This window comes from Sinocyclocheilus rhinocerous, unplaced genomic scaffold (genome assembly GCF_001515625.1).
Source record: "Sinocyclocheilus rhinocerous isolate Xijiao unplaced genomic scaffold, SAMN03320098_v1.1 scaffold338, whole genome shotgun sequence".
Classification (NCBI taxonomy): domain Eukaryota; kingdom Metazoa; phylum Chordata; class Actinopteri; order Cypriniformes; family Cyprinidae; genus Sinocyclocheilus; species Sinocyclocheilus rhinocerous.
Genome location: NW_015663900.1, coordinates 449,605 through 467,670, shown reverse-complemented (window position 1 = coordinate 467,670; position 18,066 = coordinate 449,605). Strand labels below are relative to the sequence as shown.

General features: G+C 38.7%; 1 protein-coding gene across 3 annotated transcripts in view; it reads right to left on the bottom strand.

The window, feature by feature from the left end:
* Positions 1-18,066, bottom strand: part of sgcd (sarcoglycan, delta (dystrophin-associated glycoprotein)) — a 513,027-nt gene that overhangs the window by 151,300 nt on the left and 343,661 nt on the right. For all 3 annotated transcript variants that reach the window (XM_016539390.1, XM_016539388.1, XM_016539389.1), the window contains exons 4-5: positions 8,460-8,547; positions 6,396-6,515 (exon numbers count right to left, since the gene is read on the bottom strand). In XM_016539390.1, coding sequence (XP_016394876.1) covers positions 6,396-6,515; positions 8,460-8,547 — 208 coding nt within the window. The remainder of the gene's footprint in view (positions 1-6,395; positions 6,516-8,459; positions 8,548-18,066) is intronic.

The following is an 18,066-nucleotide window of genomic DNA, read 5'->3' as shown; positions in this document are numbered from 1 at the left end:
AGAGGTGAAGGAGACAGCTGCTGTTAGCTGAGGGCTTGTGAGTGAATTGGCCTTGGGAGTGCAGCGGCCGGCAGACTTGACAATGGAGCAGCCGGCGGGCTTGACGGCGGGCTTGACACCGGAGCGGTTCAATTACTTATACATTATGAGACATCCAACGCTGTCATTGCCGCGATCCCGCAGAATTCCCGGGCAAATTCTATAAAGGGGAGATCCCTACGGTCGAGGGCGGCGAATTTTGCAGCGGTTTCCATGATCGCGGGAGGAAAAAACAGAAAACAAAACTCTTTAAAAAAATGGAAACAAAAACACGGGGAGAAGCTTACTGTTTCCTTCGGTCCGGTGTTCTGTCACGGACCGCTACTGTGAGGAGACGAAGGAGCGCGGAGACGATGGAGATCCTGAACAGTAATAGTCTTTAATGAAACAAACATGGGAAACACGAAGCCAACAGGAACACACATAGCACATGGACGTATAACACCGGATGCAGGACACAGGAAAAGACAGGGCTTCAGTAACAGGAACTAAACAAGGTAATTACTAAGACACACCTGAAATCAATGAACACAATCAACATGGGAGAAACTGGGTCACGGCGCACATAGGGAGCAAAATACAAGACACGGAACACAGGGGCAGTCCAAGGGCTTGACACTCCATTAGACTGCCTCATTTACAAAACTGCTGTCAAATGCTCAGAACAAACACATAATCCTCTGTTGCAATCTGGGAAGCCATTAAAAATAAATCTGTACTGGCAACTGTATACTGTATCCAGGGGCGTACATTTCGTCTAACAGTTGGGGGGACAATTAACATACAATTTCTCAAGAGCAATTTTTGAAGGGGACACAAATAATACAGCTAAAATTGTACTTGCAAGGATATGTATACACAGAGGAATGACTTACTACTATTAGTACAGCAGGGAGACCGTGCCACATTAGACAACTTCAAGCTGTTGTGGTCAAGCTGTGACAGAGCTCGTGTCCTTTGTAGACATTACTATCTGTCACAGTGTTGCCAAGTCCGCGGTTTTCAGGACCCGGGATTTCCGCCTATTACTGTATCCAGTTTAGACATTGTCGGTGATTATAATGGGTTCTATTTGCTTTTGACGAACACGATACAATGCAACACGACACAATGCAACATGACGCAACGCTCGTGTCTGGTGTAGACATTAAGTGACTGAGCGACTTATTCAATTTGTAACGTAATCAAATTTCCGCTTGCATTATTGTCAACGAACGGTCACACATTTTCAGAAAATTTAACTAATAATAATAATAATAATAATAAAAATCTGTACAATTACAATAGGGTTTTAGCGCTACGCGCTTGAACCCCTAATTTAATTGAATTTGACAATAAACATCAGTATTTCAAATGGTTTATTTAGTCTTACGCAATACCCTACCATGTGTGTAATCATCTATTTTAAGGTGCCACATTATGTGAGGAAGGTGATTGTCAGCATTGCTGATATCGGCATGCTGCTCAAGTTACTGCTGAAGGAATAACCAGAATACACTGTTTTATCTTATTTTTAATGTTGTTTTAATTGTTGTGGCATGTTTATTCATTTAATATCTGATCTTCTACAATATAATGCTGTTTAATTATTGCACTCAAACCTGAATGATATGCTTACTGTTTAAAGAGCTAATAATTAAATTCAAAATAAATGTAATTTATATTTATTTATTCAGAAATGGGCTAGATTTGATCCTGCATTTCTTGTGTTAGCACCACAGTTCAGTGCATTTAGAACCAAGTGATAAGCAATATCTAGGCAATTAATTGTCAGAGGTCACATCAAAGGTCAGTTTGGAAAGTAGGATTGAGTGTAGGATTTTTAAATAAATAGCAAAACTAAATAAAGTCCTAGGATGTTTACCTCTACAACGTCTGTTCATGTTTCCAATCTAGATAATGCGTTTACTGAGGCAACCTCAAACAAATACATTCAACGTAGCACAGTGCTTGGATGAAGAGACCTTCCGTTAGGGAGATAACATCATCTGCAATATGGCCATTTGTCATTGCTACAGTGAGCATGAAGCTCTGGACTACGTGAGTAGTCTGTGCATTTGGGCAAAAAAGAAAAGAACAGCCTTTGGGAGAGAAGACATGTTTACAGAGATTTATGTGGCTGTGAGCACATGGGTCGCATCATATATAGTTTTTTTTTTTTTTATTATTCTTCAATTAAAGCATTTATTTGGCACAAAACCAATAAGGATATAAATTAATTGAAAAAACAAAAAAAACAAAAAAACAAACACCCCTAGAAAACACAAATTTGTATTGCTGAGTTGAAAATGGTGATAAACAGCAGCGTCATAAAACCATCAAACATTTAAATAAATAAATAACATATAAATAAAAAATAAGTATAGACTTAAGTGATGAGAAACATTTAAATGATGAATAATTTATTTGACCATTTATTCACATGAAAAATTTTTAAAAAAAATGAATCTGACTTTTTACAAACTAAGATGGACAACAGAGCATTTTGATAATTGCAACACAGTTCTGAAAATGGTGGAACTGCTGTTATGCTATACTGTCAATGTACTTTGAGTAAGTTTATCGCATAATTTGTCATTTGGACAGAACATTCTAATATGCATGTAGACATGCTAACATAGTTCAATGTAGCACTATATGTACCTCAATTTACCCAACTTTACATCATATCTCACAGAGAATATGATTGTTATAAGGCTAAATGATCTCTCAACTAAAATCTAATCTTACTTGGTGTCCAGAGACAAGCTGAATTATTTCACTGGTTTCTCAGTCTACGTGTGTGGGTACAACAGAGTCTTAACCATAAATTATCTGCTTTTATAGACACTTTATCATCTGCTTACCATGGTCATCTGACAGAATTCCAATGGTCATTCAGTACAGCAAATTTCCCATTCAGCCATGATAAAACTGAAATGTGGGGGCCATATTTCCTCTTTACAGGAATCTCCTGTACCACATTTCACAGACTGTTAATCTCCATCATCCCAACAAATGCATTGAGATCGAAGCCCTTAGAGAAGATGCAAATTGATTCAATTCTATAGATTCAATTTGCAGCTTTAATTACAGGCAACATTAAATCCTGTTAATTGATTATTATTTTATCTATCTATCTATCTATCTATCTATATATCTATATATCTATCTATCATTTTGCAATACACAAAATTAAACAATAAATAAATAACAAAGTAAAAATAAATTACAAAAACTAATTTTCTAGAAAACAACTGTGAGTCTATAATTAAGGATAATCAATGCATGTTAATTACAATTAGAGCAAAGATTCTGACAACTAATATCATTATCCTGCGGACTGCTGCTAACTGTGAATGTACTGGTGAGAGGAAGACAAATCATGATGTTAAAATTTTGTGCAGTCTGTGCTTTGTTTGATTAAATATATTCATGTAATAAAGTGATACAGTGCCTGAAGATCCCAAATGAATGACTTACAATTGCTGGCAGGTGAAAGCTACAGTAAATGGCAAGTAAGGATGAAATAAGAGTCAACATTATAGAAAGCTTAACATTGCAGAATTCCCAACATTTACAAGTTCTACGCATTCCTGCCACTCTTGTGTTAAATATTTTGTCCGTTTAACACATTATTAATCAATTTCACAGAATTCCACAATTTTCCCCTTAAAATCCATATAGAGAATCTTAAAAAAAGAAGTCATCAGATTGTGTCTGCATGTGAATACAGTTTAAACAGACACTTTATGCATACATTGATTCCATATTATTTCTCTGCTCTGGTTAAATTTGCAGTTTTATTAGTCTCAACCTTAATATTTCTTTACGCCCTCAGAAACCATAAAATAAAAGATTATAGAAAAAATGGGAATAAACCAATGGCTGCATGTGGCCATTCTTTAAAACCATCTAATATTTTAATGTAATATGGCCTAATTACTCATACATTATGAGACTCAAAGCTTGACATAGCATCTCTTGGGAGTGACATTGGTACCGGAGCAAATTGCTTTTCCCATTCACATCTGATTGTTAAAATTAATGAAGAATAACATTCAGCTCAGACTAATATAATGCTCCAGGGGAAAAGGCTGTATCACTGTTTTAGATATAAATAACTCTCATATCGGTCTTAGTGTAAAATATTGCAGCCTTTCATTAGTAAAATCAAATGCTTGGCATTTCATTGTTCTAGGTTAGGTGACACTTTTCCTGAATTGTCTCATTTAAAGACAAACAGTCTTATTCAGAGGAAAAACGTTGCTCATTCCAGGTAACCCTTTGATAAAAGGGGAGCACTGCTCAATACTACCACGAGGACAGCCCATGGAGCGAGGAATCCAACTCCTCAGAGAGGATTAACGCTCAAAAGAAAGCACCATACTCACAATAACCCTCAATGGTGAGGGGAGCGATGCTTTCAGTGTGTCGACAGAGACACACTAGTTGAGTGGAGCCCAAAGTACCGGGGTCTAACCAACTCAGAGAAAGGGGGCTGTCACCGGCCAACGAGTTGGTGTTTTTTCAATGTATGCTTCAGACACGGGTCACGACGAGGCGGCCCCATAGCGACCCCTAGAGGACGCAGTTCGAAGTTCCCACGAAAGGGAACTTTATTAAATCTCTTTATTTTATGTTTTTTAAATTTTTTTTCATTACAATATAAGGGTGGTTGTATCAACTATGCCCTAAAAATATTAAAATTTAATTAAAACCTGAAATAACAGGTTTATTCAAGTCATCCTATGAATCACATTCTTAAAGGATTTGCTCAACAGAAAGAATGCAAGAACAAATATTAGAGGGAATATTGGTCCTTATAAGTCTTGCTTGGACTGACAGGCGTTTTGAGAAGGGTCTGGCTGCAGCCTCAGTTTTTCTACAGGAGGAAAACGCTTAACGAGAGACTTTGTGCATTGTGTTCATGTTCTGCTGTTCTGTGGCGACGGATTTGCGGGTCTTGTCTTTTTCTTGCAGGACCCTGTATGTTATAGTACTAAATTAGTTTTAATCGTTTAATCACCACAGCTTCTTGTCTCCATTGGCAACACGCACGATTTGTGTCGATTGCAAGTGACGTCGCAGGTAGCGGAGAGTGCAAGTGGCGATTGCAAGTGACATTGTAATTTAGTTTCTTTTTTCTTGTCTTCACCACCTGGCTACTGTTGTAAAATGTTGAGCGATTCAAACAAAAAGTAATCAATAAATGGAACAAAATAAAAGACTGCAAGTGACGTCGCTAGCGGAAGCGCAAGTGTCTGAGAGTGCAAGTCTGAGAGTGCAAGTGCAAGGCTGCAGCTAGACCCTCTTGGGCGTTTTGCCTAATAAAGTTGATCAGATGCGTTTTGATGGCAGCTCAAGTTGTGTTTACCCTAGACTCACTCTCAGCTGTCATGGCATTAAAGCATAATCCTATTACATGACAGGAGCTCTCAGGACTGATTCTAAGCTATAGACTCATAGGCATTATCTATAGACATAGGCATTTATCTAAGCATTAGAGTAACAAGATTTGCCTTGCATTAAGATGTGCACTTCGTCCTTGTGTGGTCCGCCAAATTCCTTCACAATAATTCGGATGTCTGGCATCACTCCAGTAACACTTGAGATAACATACAAAAAAGAAACATCCAATTCTAAATGCCCCTGTTCGCACTGCAGGCTGTGCTGAGCTAGAGTGGATGTAAGGTAATGAACTGTGGCTTAGGGAAAATCATCGGGGGAAAAAATGGATACACACAGGCTTGAGTAATCACTTTAAAGGAAGTTTAGCGCTACCCCTGAGACAAGCATATCACCGTGATCAAATACAGAACAAAACAACCTTGAAAAATCTTTTTTTTTTCTTAATTTCTTAAAATAAATCAGTGGGGAAAAAAAGTAAAAAAAACATATATATATATATGTATATATATATATATATATATATATTCTCACCATATGTGGTTTAATGTTGGAAATCACTGCCAAGTGCTTCTTGTTTCCATGCCAAATGTGATCAGAAACAGAGGGGCCTTTTGTTTGTGCCAACATTCTTTCAACATTATATTAGGGAATTGTGGATAACTGGGGAACACATATATTTTAAATACAATATGTTCCTAAAACAATTGACAATAATAACAATAAACATAATAATAATAATAATAATAATAATAATAATGATAAGATCATATCTGGGAAATGTTTACTTTCTATTAAAAAAAAAACAGCCCTGTGAGGATCATAAGCAAGGAAATACATAAGAAAAATACATACAGGCTACTTTCTCTTAATAGACTGTGCCAAATAACTCTGTGGGAACAGGGCTAAGGCTTTGTGTGAGCATAACAAATGCCCTCAAATGTGTTATAATGTAAATGTTCACTCACCCATAACTCGTAATCTCTCTGCACCAACTACAACCTCATGGTCGTCAGCAGAGAAGAGCAACTTTCCTGCACTTGATTTTACCTCCAGCATTTTGCCTCTTGCATGAACTCCATGAGAACCTGCCAAAATATGTATATATATATTTAAATTGCATTTGAGTGTGTAGTCTAAAAACAAATTTAATTTAAGAAATATTCTCTGACATATCCAGTGAAACAAATAGCAAGTAATTAAGTATAAGCCTATTGGTCTAATCTGACACATACAAGCAATGTATTTTTCTGACCAGCTTGTACATGAAACACTTTTGAATTCAGTTAATGAAACACATACATGTTCTTACACTTACATTTTGTTTTATGTACAGTTGTTCTAACACCGGAATTCAAGTGAAAGTCACTTAACTAGTCCATTTAAAGGGGTCATGTGATGCAAATTCAATTTTTCTTTTCTCTTTGGAGTGTTACAAGCTCTTGGTGCATAAAGAAGATCTGTAAAGTTGCAAAGACTAAGGCCCAATCCCAATTCTATTTTATACCCCTTCCCCTTTCCCTCCGCCTACCCCTTCCCCTTGTCCCTTGAAACAGAGTGTCAAGGGGTAGGGGTGAAAATATTCCCCTAAGAATTGGGACACCACTACTATGCCGTCACACGTCATCATACGTCGTCTAGCTCCTACAATACACACACCTATACTGGTGTGCTGGATGCTTACATTTATGTGTCTTTTTGTTTGCTCGGGCAGCCATGTTGCCCCTGAAGCCGGTTTACGTTGAGATAATTCATACCCCTTCGTTTGAAGTGTGGTCCCGAAAAATCTTTGTTTGAAGGGCTGTCTGGCCCTTCCCCTTCCCCCTCCAACCAAAAGAGAATTGAGACACCCCTACCCCTTTATGTGAACGCGCGAAGGGGAAGGGCTAAGGGGTAGAATTGGGATTGGGCCTAAAGTCTTAAATCCAAAGAGATATTCATTATAAAAGTTAAGACTTGTCCACACCCTCCTAAAACGCCTCGTTTAAACACGCCCCCACGTCTACGTCACTGTGTGGGAAAATTTGCATAACACCACCTAAATGTTCACGCAAAGAAAGAAAGCGAAACTACTTTGTTTGGCCTTCCAAATGATATCCGCTTCATCATGCATAGAGCTGATCCGTGCTGGTCACTGAGGAAATACATCAACTTCATGCTGTGGATCGCCGGATCGGCTTTCACCGTGGATGAAGCGGAGTCCAGCCTGGGGTCGTCACATGTGGATGCTGCAGAGTAGCCTACAATGGGTCTGTGCTCAAAGGCTGCTCTACAAATTGGGGCAGTTCCAACTTTGCAAGGACTGTCTGGCGCTTCTGACTCACAGCTTGTAAGTAAATTTTTTATATTTAAAGAATTTGCCACTGATGATTCAAACGAGAGTTTTAAGCAGTGTAGAGTAGCGCTTGTTGTTTGTCAATGTTTTGAGGGAATCTCAAATGCAGACATGGTTTTATGTTTACGCGGTGCGATACGCAACGTGTAAAAACACAGTATAATTGCATTACACCAAATACACAACATAATGTTCTTTTTTAGCAATGTCATATGACCCCTTTAAGCAAAATTACTTTAATTAAAATATGGCCTTGCTATAACACTATTAACCAGGACTTAATAGTACATGCATCCATGCACATGCAATTACTGCGCTGTAATGAAGTCTCTAGTCACAGTTATAAAGGAAATGAGACCATGAGCGAGATGAGACTAACAACCTGGCTATCAAAGAACCCTTTAACTCTTTCAAAATAGTCATTTAACCATCTGTCCTATAAAGTCTAACATTAGCTGCCTGGATTAATTTTCCTTCTGTGAGTGGACTGGCCCATAGTCGCCACTTGAGCTCAATGAATATTTCATTTCATGCTATCTACTCTAATAAAAACACCCACAGATGGGTCGAGAAATCTTCATTCCAATTTATAGTCTGCCTAATTGTGTTGAGCAAGACAATTGTAATTATCACAAAGAGGTTGCATGAGGGTTTTAAACGATTCTTACCCTAAGAGTGTTGGTATTTGTGTACTCACCTGCAACGAGTTGAGATACTAATTGCTTCTTCTCATTGAGGATGTTGACAGACACATTCTTAGAAGACTGCAGGAACAATGGGCTTCCCTGGCATGAAAGAAGATAAAAAAATAAAAAAATAAAAGTTTTATTTGCAATGCAAAAAAACTTAATACTAATTTCTTAGAATGTGTCTTGTAGGAATAGCATTAGGTCTTGTAAGAAATTATTTTTAGAGATTTATCTTCAATATGTCATAAAATACAGACTCAAAGGCACAGATGAGTAAAGGTGAGTGAACTGGTTTATTTGCACGCTAGTGCTCATTGGTGTTGGTTAAATATATATACAACAGTAACCGTAACAGATGAAGAGTGGCATAGACAGTCCAGAAAGGTGAGTCTCACCACAAACTCCTTTAAATCAGCTGTGAAATGAAAATGAACAATGTTTCTCATCTTTGCAGGCAGATATTAAAAGATTGGGAGGAGTTGAAGTTCCAGGGAGGAAGGGACACTGATTAATGGAGAACGGAAGAAACAGCTGACTTGATGCCGACTGGAGGGCCGGCTGAAAGATGGGCGTCTGGAGGGTCAGCAGAGAGAAGATGAGGGAACACGGAGAAGCCTCCGTGGCTACATAAGGGCAAACGGGAACTTCAGGAATGACCTTCTTAGTCATATCTGGACAGACCGAAGACTTGGAAACAACCTCCATGGTCGTATCGGGACGGACAGAAGACTGGGAAACAACCTCCATGGTCATATTTGGACAAACAGAAGACTGGGAAATGACCTCCCTGGTCGTGTCTGGACATACAGAAGACTTGGACACAACCTCCATTTCAATAGGAGAAGGAGAACAGTGTGTGGCCCAATCACACATTATGGTCATCGCCATAACAGGGAGAGTGGTAAAGGGATCTCAGGGCGGAGCTCTGGGACGATAGTGGGCACTGGGCTGAGCTCTGAGGCAAGAGCAGTGGTGAAAAGAGTACTGAGAAAATATACTCAAGTAAAAGTACCATTACCTTCCAAAAAATGTAGTGTGGGTAGAGTAAAAGTACTTGTCCAAAAAACTACTTGAGTAAGAGTAAAAGAGTAGCCCATTTAAAAGTACTCATGAGTATTGAGTAGTGAGTACTGAGCTGTGGATTCTACCCCCTCATAATAAACGCTGTACACCGCAATTGATACATTTTAAAAACGTTGTACATTCTGTAATTCACATTATCTTGTTTGTCATAAAGAATGAAGAGTATCTATCATCCAGCAGTTTTAATTTTGACTTAATTTTAAAATACATCAAAACAGCACAGACAGTATTCAGTTGGAGAAAAGATGAAAGTTATTCTCAGTACAATCATCCCCATTTAAATCATAAAGTTTGAAAAAATAGATTTAAAATCATGTGTAAGGCCACAGAGACAGCATATGCTGTTGTTGCACATAAAATATCAATGTTTAGAACAGTGCAAATACAAACACCATTAGAAACTCATAGTCCAGCATCACACACCATGATATGGGTTAAAATGAGAGCCCATTTCTCTCCAAAAAGGTGCCAGTTTTAGCGTTTTGCAATAAAGAAGATAAACAGTTGGCGGTTAAAGTTTTCTATGCACAATTTGATTTGAGGAAAGTCACGAGACCTATTACTCTCTCTCCAATCACGTTGATGGATAAAAATTAAATTAAAATAAGCATGTAACGACCACAAACGGAGGAAAATAGCAGAGTAAAAGTACAGATACATCACTTAAAATGTACTCAAGTAAAAGTAAAAGTACACAATTTTTAAACTACTCAAAAAAGTACAATTACTGATAAAAACTACTTAATTACTGTAACGTGAGTATTTGTAATTCGTAACTTCACACCCCTAGGCAATTTAGAATTACCTCACAGGTATGAGGTAATTCATAGGGATGGCTTGATACCACTTTTTCAGAACCGATACCGATCCGATACCAGAAATTCTGAGTATCTGCCGATACTGATATCGATCCGATATCATAGTGCTCTCTACTCCAGTCTTGTGATCTAACCAGATATCCGGTAGAAATTTACACAATTTAGAAACAGCACGAAACTCCAGCAAGATAAATTCCTTTTATGCAAAACCATTTATCTTTATTTACAGATCAAGTATAACATTAGGAACATATAATCATCTTGGAGAGAGTTTTATCGTCTTGACTGTCATAACCGAACGTAACACACAGTTTGAATGCTGAATGGAGGATGACAGACAGCCGCTGCGGAGAGAAGAGTTTACGTGAACTTGACTTAAATATTCATCTGTACCTCACATTAAACTATGGAAAAGCTTCAGAACACTTAAAATATAGTGCACGAAAACTTTACGGTGCTTTATAATGTTTTTGAGGCTTTCGTGGGACTTAATAATAACACAGTATACGCACTATATCGGATTTGGATTGGTCTCGTCTGACCGATACCCCGATCCAACAGAAAATGCCAGTATCGGAGCGATACCGATACTGAATATCGGATCAGCGCACCCCTAGTGATTCGTAACTGCATTTCTGAAATTTTTCAATCTGGTTTCATATCTGCTCATAGTACTGAAACGGCCCTTCTCAGAGTGTTAAACGATATCCTTTTAGCTACCGACTCTGGTGATTCTGTGGTCCTGGTTCTTTTAGATTTATCAGCAGCATTTGATACTGTAGACCACTCTATTCTGATATCTAGATTAGAGTCAGATGTGGGGTTAAAAGGTATGGTCCTTAAGTGGTTTCAGTCATTATTATCAGACAAAAAACATTTTTGTCAAAATAGGTAACTTCTCTTCCTCCGTTGCTCATCTCACCTGCGGCCTCCCTCAAGACTCGATATTGATGTCCTCCCTTTTTTTCCCTGTACATGCTTCCTCTGGGTTCCATTCTAAAAAGGCATGGGGTGTCTTTTCATTTTTACACTGACGATACCCAGACTTATTTACCTACAGTATTAAGAGAAATTATCCTTTAGCACTTTGTACTTTAGTAAGGTGCTTAGACAAGTTAAAAATTTGGCTAGCACAAAAATGTTTAACTTTAAATGAAGATAAAGCTGAAGTGATTGTTTTCAGTCCTACTGATCATTCTCAGGCTACCAATCCAGATCTTGGCAGCTTATCGGCCTTCAGATCTTCTCGTGTGCGAAATCTGGAGGTCCATTTTGATGAGTCATTAAAATTGGATAAACATTTCTCTTCTGTAATTGGTTCCAGTTTTTACCAACTCCGTTTGCTGTCAAAAATCTAACACTTTTTAAATGTTACAACTTTAGAGATGGCTGTCCACACTTTTATCACTTCACGCTTAGATTACTGCAACTCATTATATTGTGATATTTCAAAGTCACAAATTACCCCACTACAATTGGTCCAAAATGCTGCAGCTATAGATTTCTTCAAAATAGTAGCAAATGTGACGCCATCACCCCTATACTGAGGGCCATCCATTGGCTGCCAATTCAATTTAGAATCGATTTTAAAATTCTCTTACTGGTGTATAAATCTTTACATAATCAAGCCCCTAGTTATCTCTAAGAGTTGTTGCATTTTTATAAACCCACTAGAAGTCTAAGATCCAGTGATCAGAATCTCCTTTTAGTCCCTCAGTCCAGACTTAAACGTAGAGGGGATTGAGCTTTTTCTGTGGCTGGGCCTCGGTTATGGAACAATCTGCCTTTACAGATTAGAGTGGCACCATCCCTATCTATTTTCAAGTCCCTTTTAAAAACACACTTGTTCAATCTGGCCTACTAATATCCCTTTCTCATTACATTGTATTATGGTCTTGATTATTACTCTGTCTTCAGAATGCTTATCTGTCATTCTTTTTGGTCTTTTATATTTATATGTTTTATTCTTCCTGTTTTATGTGTTTATGGTTAGATTTTTTTTATGTACAGCACTTTGGTCAGTCTTGTGGCTGTTTGTAAATGTGCTTTATAAATAAATTAACTTTGAACCTTGAACCTCTGATGCCAATGCAGGGGTTTGAGTGGGTTCCAATGGTAATTCAGGGGTTAGAGTGGGCTCTAATGCAGACTCCTCAGCATATCCAATAGCTCAGAAAAACGTGATGATGTAACAGAAACTATGGACTCTCTCTTTTCTAGCATTTTAGATACGGTTGCTCCTTTACACTTAAGGAAGATTAAGGAAAACAAACATAACTCCAGGTATTTATTCAATATAGTGGCTAAATTAACGAAAAATAAAGCACCAACATGCGTTAAAATTTCCCAGCAGCACAGCAGTAATGACTTTATGAACTACTTTAATTCTAAGATCGATACTATTAGAGATAAAATTTTAACCATGCAGCCGTCAGCTACAGTATCGCATCAGACAGTGCACTATAGATCCCCTGAGGAACAATTCCACTCATTCTCTACTATAGGAGAGGAAGAATTTTATAAACTTAAAATATAAAATTGTATCATCTAAACCATCTAAACCAACAACATGTATGATAGACCCTATTCCATCTAAGCTCCTAAAAGAGGTGCTTCCAGAAATCATAGATCCTCTTCTGACTATTATTAATGTCATTGTCATTAGGATATGTCCCCAAAACCTTCAAACTGGCTATTATTAAGCATCTCATTAAAAAAACACAACTTGACCCCAAAGACCTAGTTAATTACAGACCGACCTCAAATCTCCCTTTTCTGTCAAAGATACTAGAACAGGTAGTATCCTCACAATTATATTCCTTCTTAGAGAAAAATGGTATCTGTGAGGATTTCCAGTCAGGATTTAGACCGTATCATAGTACTGAAACTGCTCTCATTAGAGTTACAAATGACCTGCTCTTATCATCTGATCATGGTTGTATCTCTCTATTAGTGCTACTGGATCTTAGCGCTGCGTTCGACACTATCGACCACAACATTCTTTTGAATAGACTAGAAAACTGTTACGCATTAGTGGATGTGCATTAGCATGGTTCAAATAGTACTTATCTGACCGCCATCAATACGTAGCAGTGAATGAAGAGGTATCATATCGAGTGCAGTATGGAGTACCTCAAGGCTCAGTACTAGGGCCGTTAATTTTCACGCTTTACATGTTACCCTTGGGAGATATCATCAGGAAACACAGTGTTAGCTTTCACTGTTATGCTGATGATACTCAGCTCAATATTTCTTCGTGGCCCAGCGAAACATACCAATTTGAAAAACTAACAGAATGCATAGTCAATATAAAAAAAAAAACTGGATGACGGGTAATTTCTTACTGCTAAATTCTGAAAAAAACAAAAAACAAAAACAGAGGTGTTAATTATCGGACCTAAAACATCCGCATGTAATAGCCTATAACACTGTCTGGCACTTGATGGCTGCTCTGTCAATTCTTTGTCATCAGTTAGCAACCTAGGTGTGCTATTTGATAGCAATCTTTCCTTCGAAAGCCACGTTTCTAGCATTTGTAAAACTGCATTTTTCCATCTCAAAAATATATCTAAATTGCGACCTATGCTCTCAATGTCAAATGCAGAAATGTTAATCCATGCGTTTATGACCTCAAGGTTAGATTATTGTAATGCTTTATTGGGTGGTTGTTCTGCACGCTTAATAAACAAACTCCAGCTGTTCCAAAATGCAGCAGCTAGAGTAGAACTTACTAGAACCAGGAAGTATGACCATATTAGCCCGGTTCTGTCAACACTGCACTGGCTCCCTATTAAACATTGAATAGATTTAAAAATCCTGCTAATTACTTATAAAGCCCTGAATGGTTTAACACCTCAGTACTTGAGCAAGCTCTTTTCGTATTATAGTCCTCCACGTCCGCTGCGCTCTCAAAACTCTGGCAATTTGATAATACCTAGAATATCAAAATCAACTGCGGGCAGCAGATCCTTTTCCTATTTAGCGCCCAAACTCTGGAATAACCAACCTAACATTGTTCCGGAGGCAGACACACTCTTGCAGTTTAAATCTAGATTAAAGACCCATCTCTTCAACCTGGCTTACACATAACACACTAATACGCTTCTAATATTAAAATCCGTTAAAGGATTTTTAGGCTGCATTAATTTTAGCGCCCAAACTCTGGAATAATCTACCTAACACTGTTCGGGAGGCAGACACACTCTGTCAGTTTAAATCAAGATTAAAGACCCATCTCTTTAACCTGGCTTACACATAACACACTTACACATTTTTATTACTCAAATGCGTTAAAGGATTGTTAGGCTGCATTAATTAGGTCAACCGGAACTGGGAACATTTCCAATAACATACGATGTACTTGTTACATCGTAAAGAGAATGGCATCTACACTAATATTATTCTGTTTCTTTCTTATTCCGAGGTCACCGTAGCCACCAGATCCAGTCCGTATCCAGCCCAGATGGTGGATCAGCACCTAGAGACGACCTCTACAGCCCTGAATTTCAGCGGAGACCAGGACAACTAGATGAGTGCCAGAGACAGATCCCCAGTGAAGACCTTTTCTCCTAGACGGCCATCGGGAAAAGACCACAGAACCTCTGCACAATCTAACTTTGCTGCAGCATGGATCAACCTGCTGGTTCGTCTGGCCGGAGCAGAACTGGCCCCCTGACTGAGCCTGGTATCTCCCAAGGTTTTTTCTCCATTCTGTCATCGATGGAGTTTTGGTTCCTTGCCGCTTTTGCCTCTGGCTTGCTTAGTTTGGGACACTTAATTTCCAGCGATATCGTCGACTTGATTGCACAGATACAATTTAAACTGAACTGAGCTGGACGATGACATCACTGAATTCAATGATGAACTGTCTTTAACTGAAAATTGAGTGTTTACTCTTGTCCTTTTACATTGACACACTATTTTCTTATTTTGATACTGTAAAGCTGCTTTGACACAATCTGTATTGTTAAAAGCGCTATATAAATAAAGGTGACTTGACTTGACTCTGGGGCCAGAACCGACTCGATACAGAACTCTGATTCGAGCGGACTCATTACTGAATTCTGGGGCTGGAGCGGACTCATTACTGAACTCTGGGACGGGACTGAATTCAAGGATTGTAGCCATCTCTGGACAGTGCTTAGGGGCTGAGGTCATTCCTAGACTATGGTCAAGGGCTGGAGTCAACTCTAGGCTCTGTTCAGGGATCGGAAGAAACACTGGGTTGTGGTCAAGGGCTGGAACTGACACTGGGCTGTAGTCAGAGGGTAGACTTGCAGAGGGCAGTTTCGTCTTCCTATGCCTCCTCCTTTGGGCAGAGGTGAAAAGAAGCTCTGAGGTTTTAATAGTCTCCGGACTTGGCCTAAACTCTGTAGCAGGCTCATGGGTGTAAGCAGATTCTGGAACAGGAATGGACTTATAACTGAACTTCAGGGTGGAACAGGCTTGATGACTGGTGCAGACTCTGAAGAGGGCTTCACTGGGACAGATGGAACAGGTTTATGGAGTGGTGTGAACACTGGAACAGGTGAGATGGTCCCGATGTTCAAGGATGTGGAGGATTTGCTTGCAGGCTTGGGAATTTCACTCACTGGGACAGACTGGGGATTTCTTTTGTTGTAACAGGCCCAGGAATATTACTCACTGGAGCGGACTCAGGAAGTTCTTCCTCTACAGTATAAAATGATCCACACAACCATAGATCATAATCAATATTTTTTCAAAGAACATGTTGCAGCCGCTGGAACTTGTAGATGAAGGTGATCGTCCAAACCACACCAAAAAATGGTATTTAGTGTGTCATCGTTCCAGGGCACTTGATGTGAGAGCTCAAGGAACTCTTCTATGTAGTTCTCGATCGGGTGACCATCTTGAAAGCGAGAGAGAAGCAGGTCTGCTGGGTCTATGGTGTGAGGAGAATGCTTATGTTGTACTTCTGTCATAAAATACAGACTCAAAGGCACAGATGAGTAAAGGTTAGTGAATCGGTTTATTTACACGCTTGTGCTCATTAGTGTTGGGTAAATGTATACAAAAGAAATCATAACAGATGAAGAGTGGCATAGACAGTCCAAAAAGGTGGGTCTCACCACAAACTCCTTAAAATAAACTGTACAATGAAAATGAACAATGTCTCTTCTCTTTGCAGGAAGATATTAGAAGATCAGGAAGAGATGAAGATCAAAGGAGGAAGGGACACTGACGAATGGAGAATGGAAGAATAACTAGGGATGGCTGACGCGAAACTGACGTTTCGACACAGTGTCGCGATCCCCAAGTGTAGATGTTTCAAAACACTGCTCCGAAGTGTGATTCAAAACACCCATGTTACGTGACAACGGCTAAATGAAGCTTCGGTGGGGTTCACAAGTGTTTCGACCGACAGGCGGCAAAATAAAAATCTTACAATGTAGCAAATGTGACACATTGCGGCTTGGTTTCTTTTATTAATGTTCACTTCTTATGACCAAAATAAGCTATAATTATTCACAATGAGGAGCTTAAAGGTTACAAAACCAAGCTCATGTAGTTGTCAGACACATGTTAAAAACTCAACACATTATTAAAAAAATAAAAAATTAATAAAAATACAACTATAAAAAAAAAAAAGTAATTTCTCTTACAATGATGTGGACACACTTTATTGTTTGACATAAACAACATCTAGGTTATCATTCATAAATCGTTGTCAAGGCAGAGCAACACACGCAAGTGACTTACTAGGTGTCACAGTGGAGACGGGTGTCTGATTGTTTCGAAGCCTTGACACAATTTGGTACATTTGCTTCAACTGTATCAGTGATTCATGAAGCCTCGCTCTACCCATCACTAAAAATAACACTGGTAAGTAAACTTAGGTAAGTAAGACATAGCAGTCCATGAAGTCCTAGGTCTAGATGAGACCAGAAAATGTCAGTGTGTGTGGTGATGACTTATATACAGTTGTGGCCAAAAGTTTTGGCAGTGACATACATTTTGTGTTTTGCAAAGTTTGCTGCTTAAGCTGTTGTGGTGTTCATTCACATTGTTTCTAGATTATTGTGTAGAGTGATCAGATGCATTTTAAATCATTGCTAAAAGCTTCATTGGCCAAAACAAATATGAACTTTTCACAAAAAAAACAAAAACAAATTTCACTGTTTTTTGATCCTGACACAAAATGACCAGTTAACATTAATTGACTAATCATATCAGCAGCACACGTGAAAGTGTGAATGAGTACTAGTCAGGTAAAATCACTATCATACTAATTAGATTGTAAGAGCAGACTGATTGCTATAAAAGGAGGAAAGAAGCACTTCCAATCACTGTGTTTTTGTTAGCAATGGTTACCTCCAAAGAAACACGTACAGCCATCATCGCTTTGCATCAAAATGGCCTCACATGCAAGGAAATTGCTTCAAATAATATTGCACCTGAAAGAACCATTTACCGGATCATCAAGAAATTCAAGGAGAGAGGTTTGACTGCAGTGAAGAAGTTTTCAGGACGTCCCAGAGTGTCCAGCAAGCCCCAGGACCGTCTCCTGAGGAGTCAGCTACGGAATCGTGTCACTACCAGTGCAGAACTTGCTCAGGAATGGCAGCAGGTTGGTGTGAGAGCATCTGCACGCACAGTGAGGCCAAGACTTTTCTACAACGGCCTAGTGTCAAGAAGGGTCAAGTCAAGTCACCTTTATTTATATAGCGCTTTTAACAATACAGATTGTGTCAAA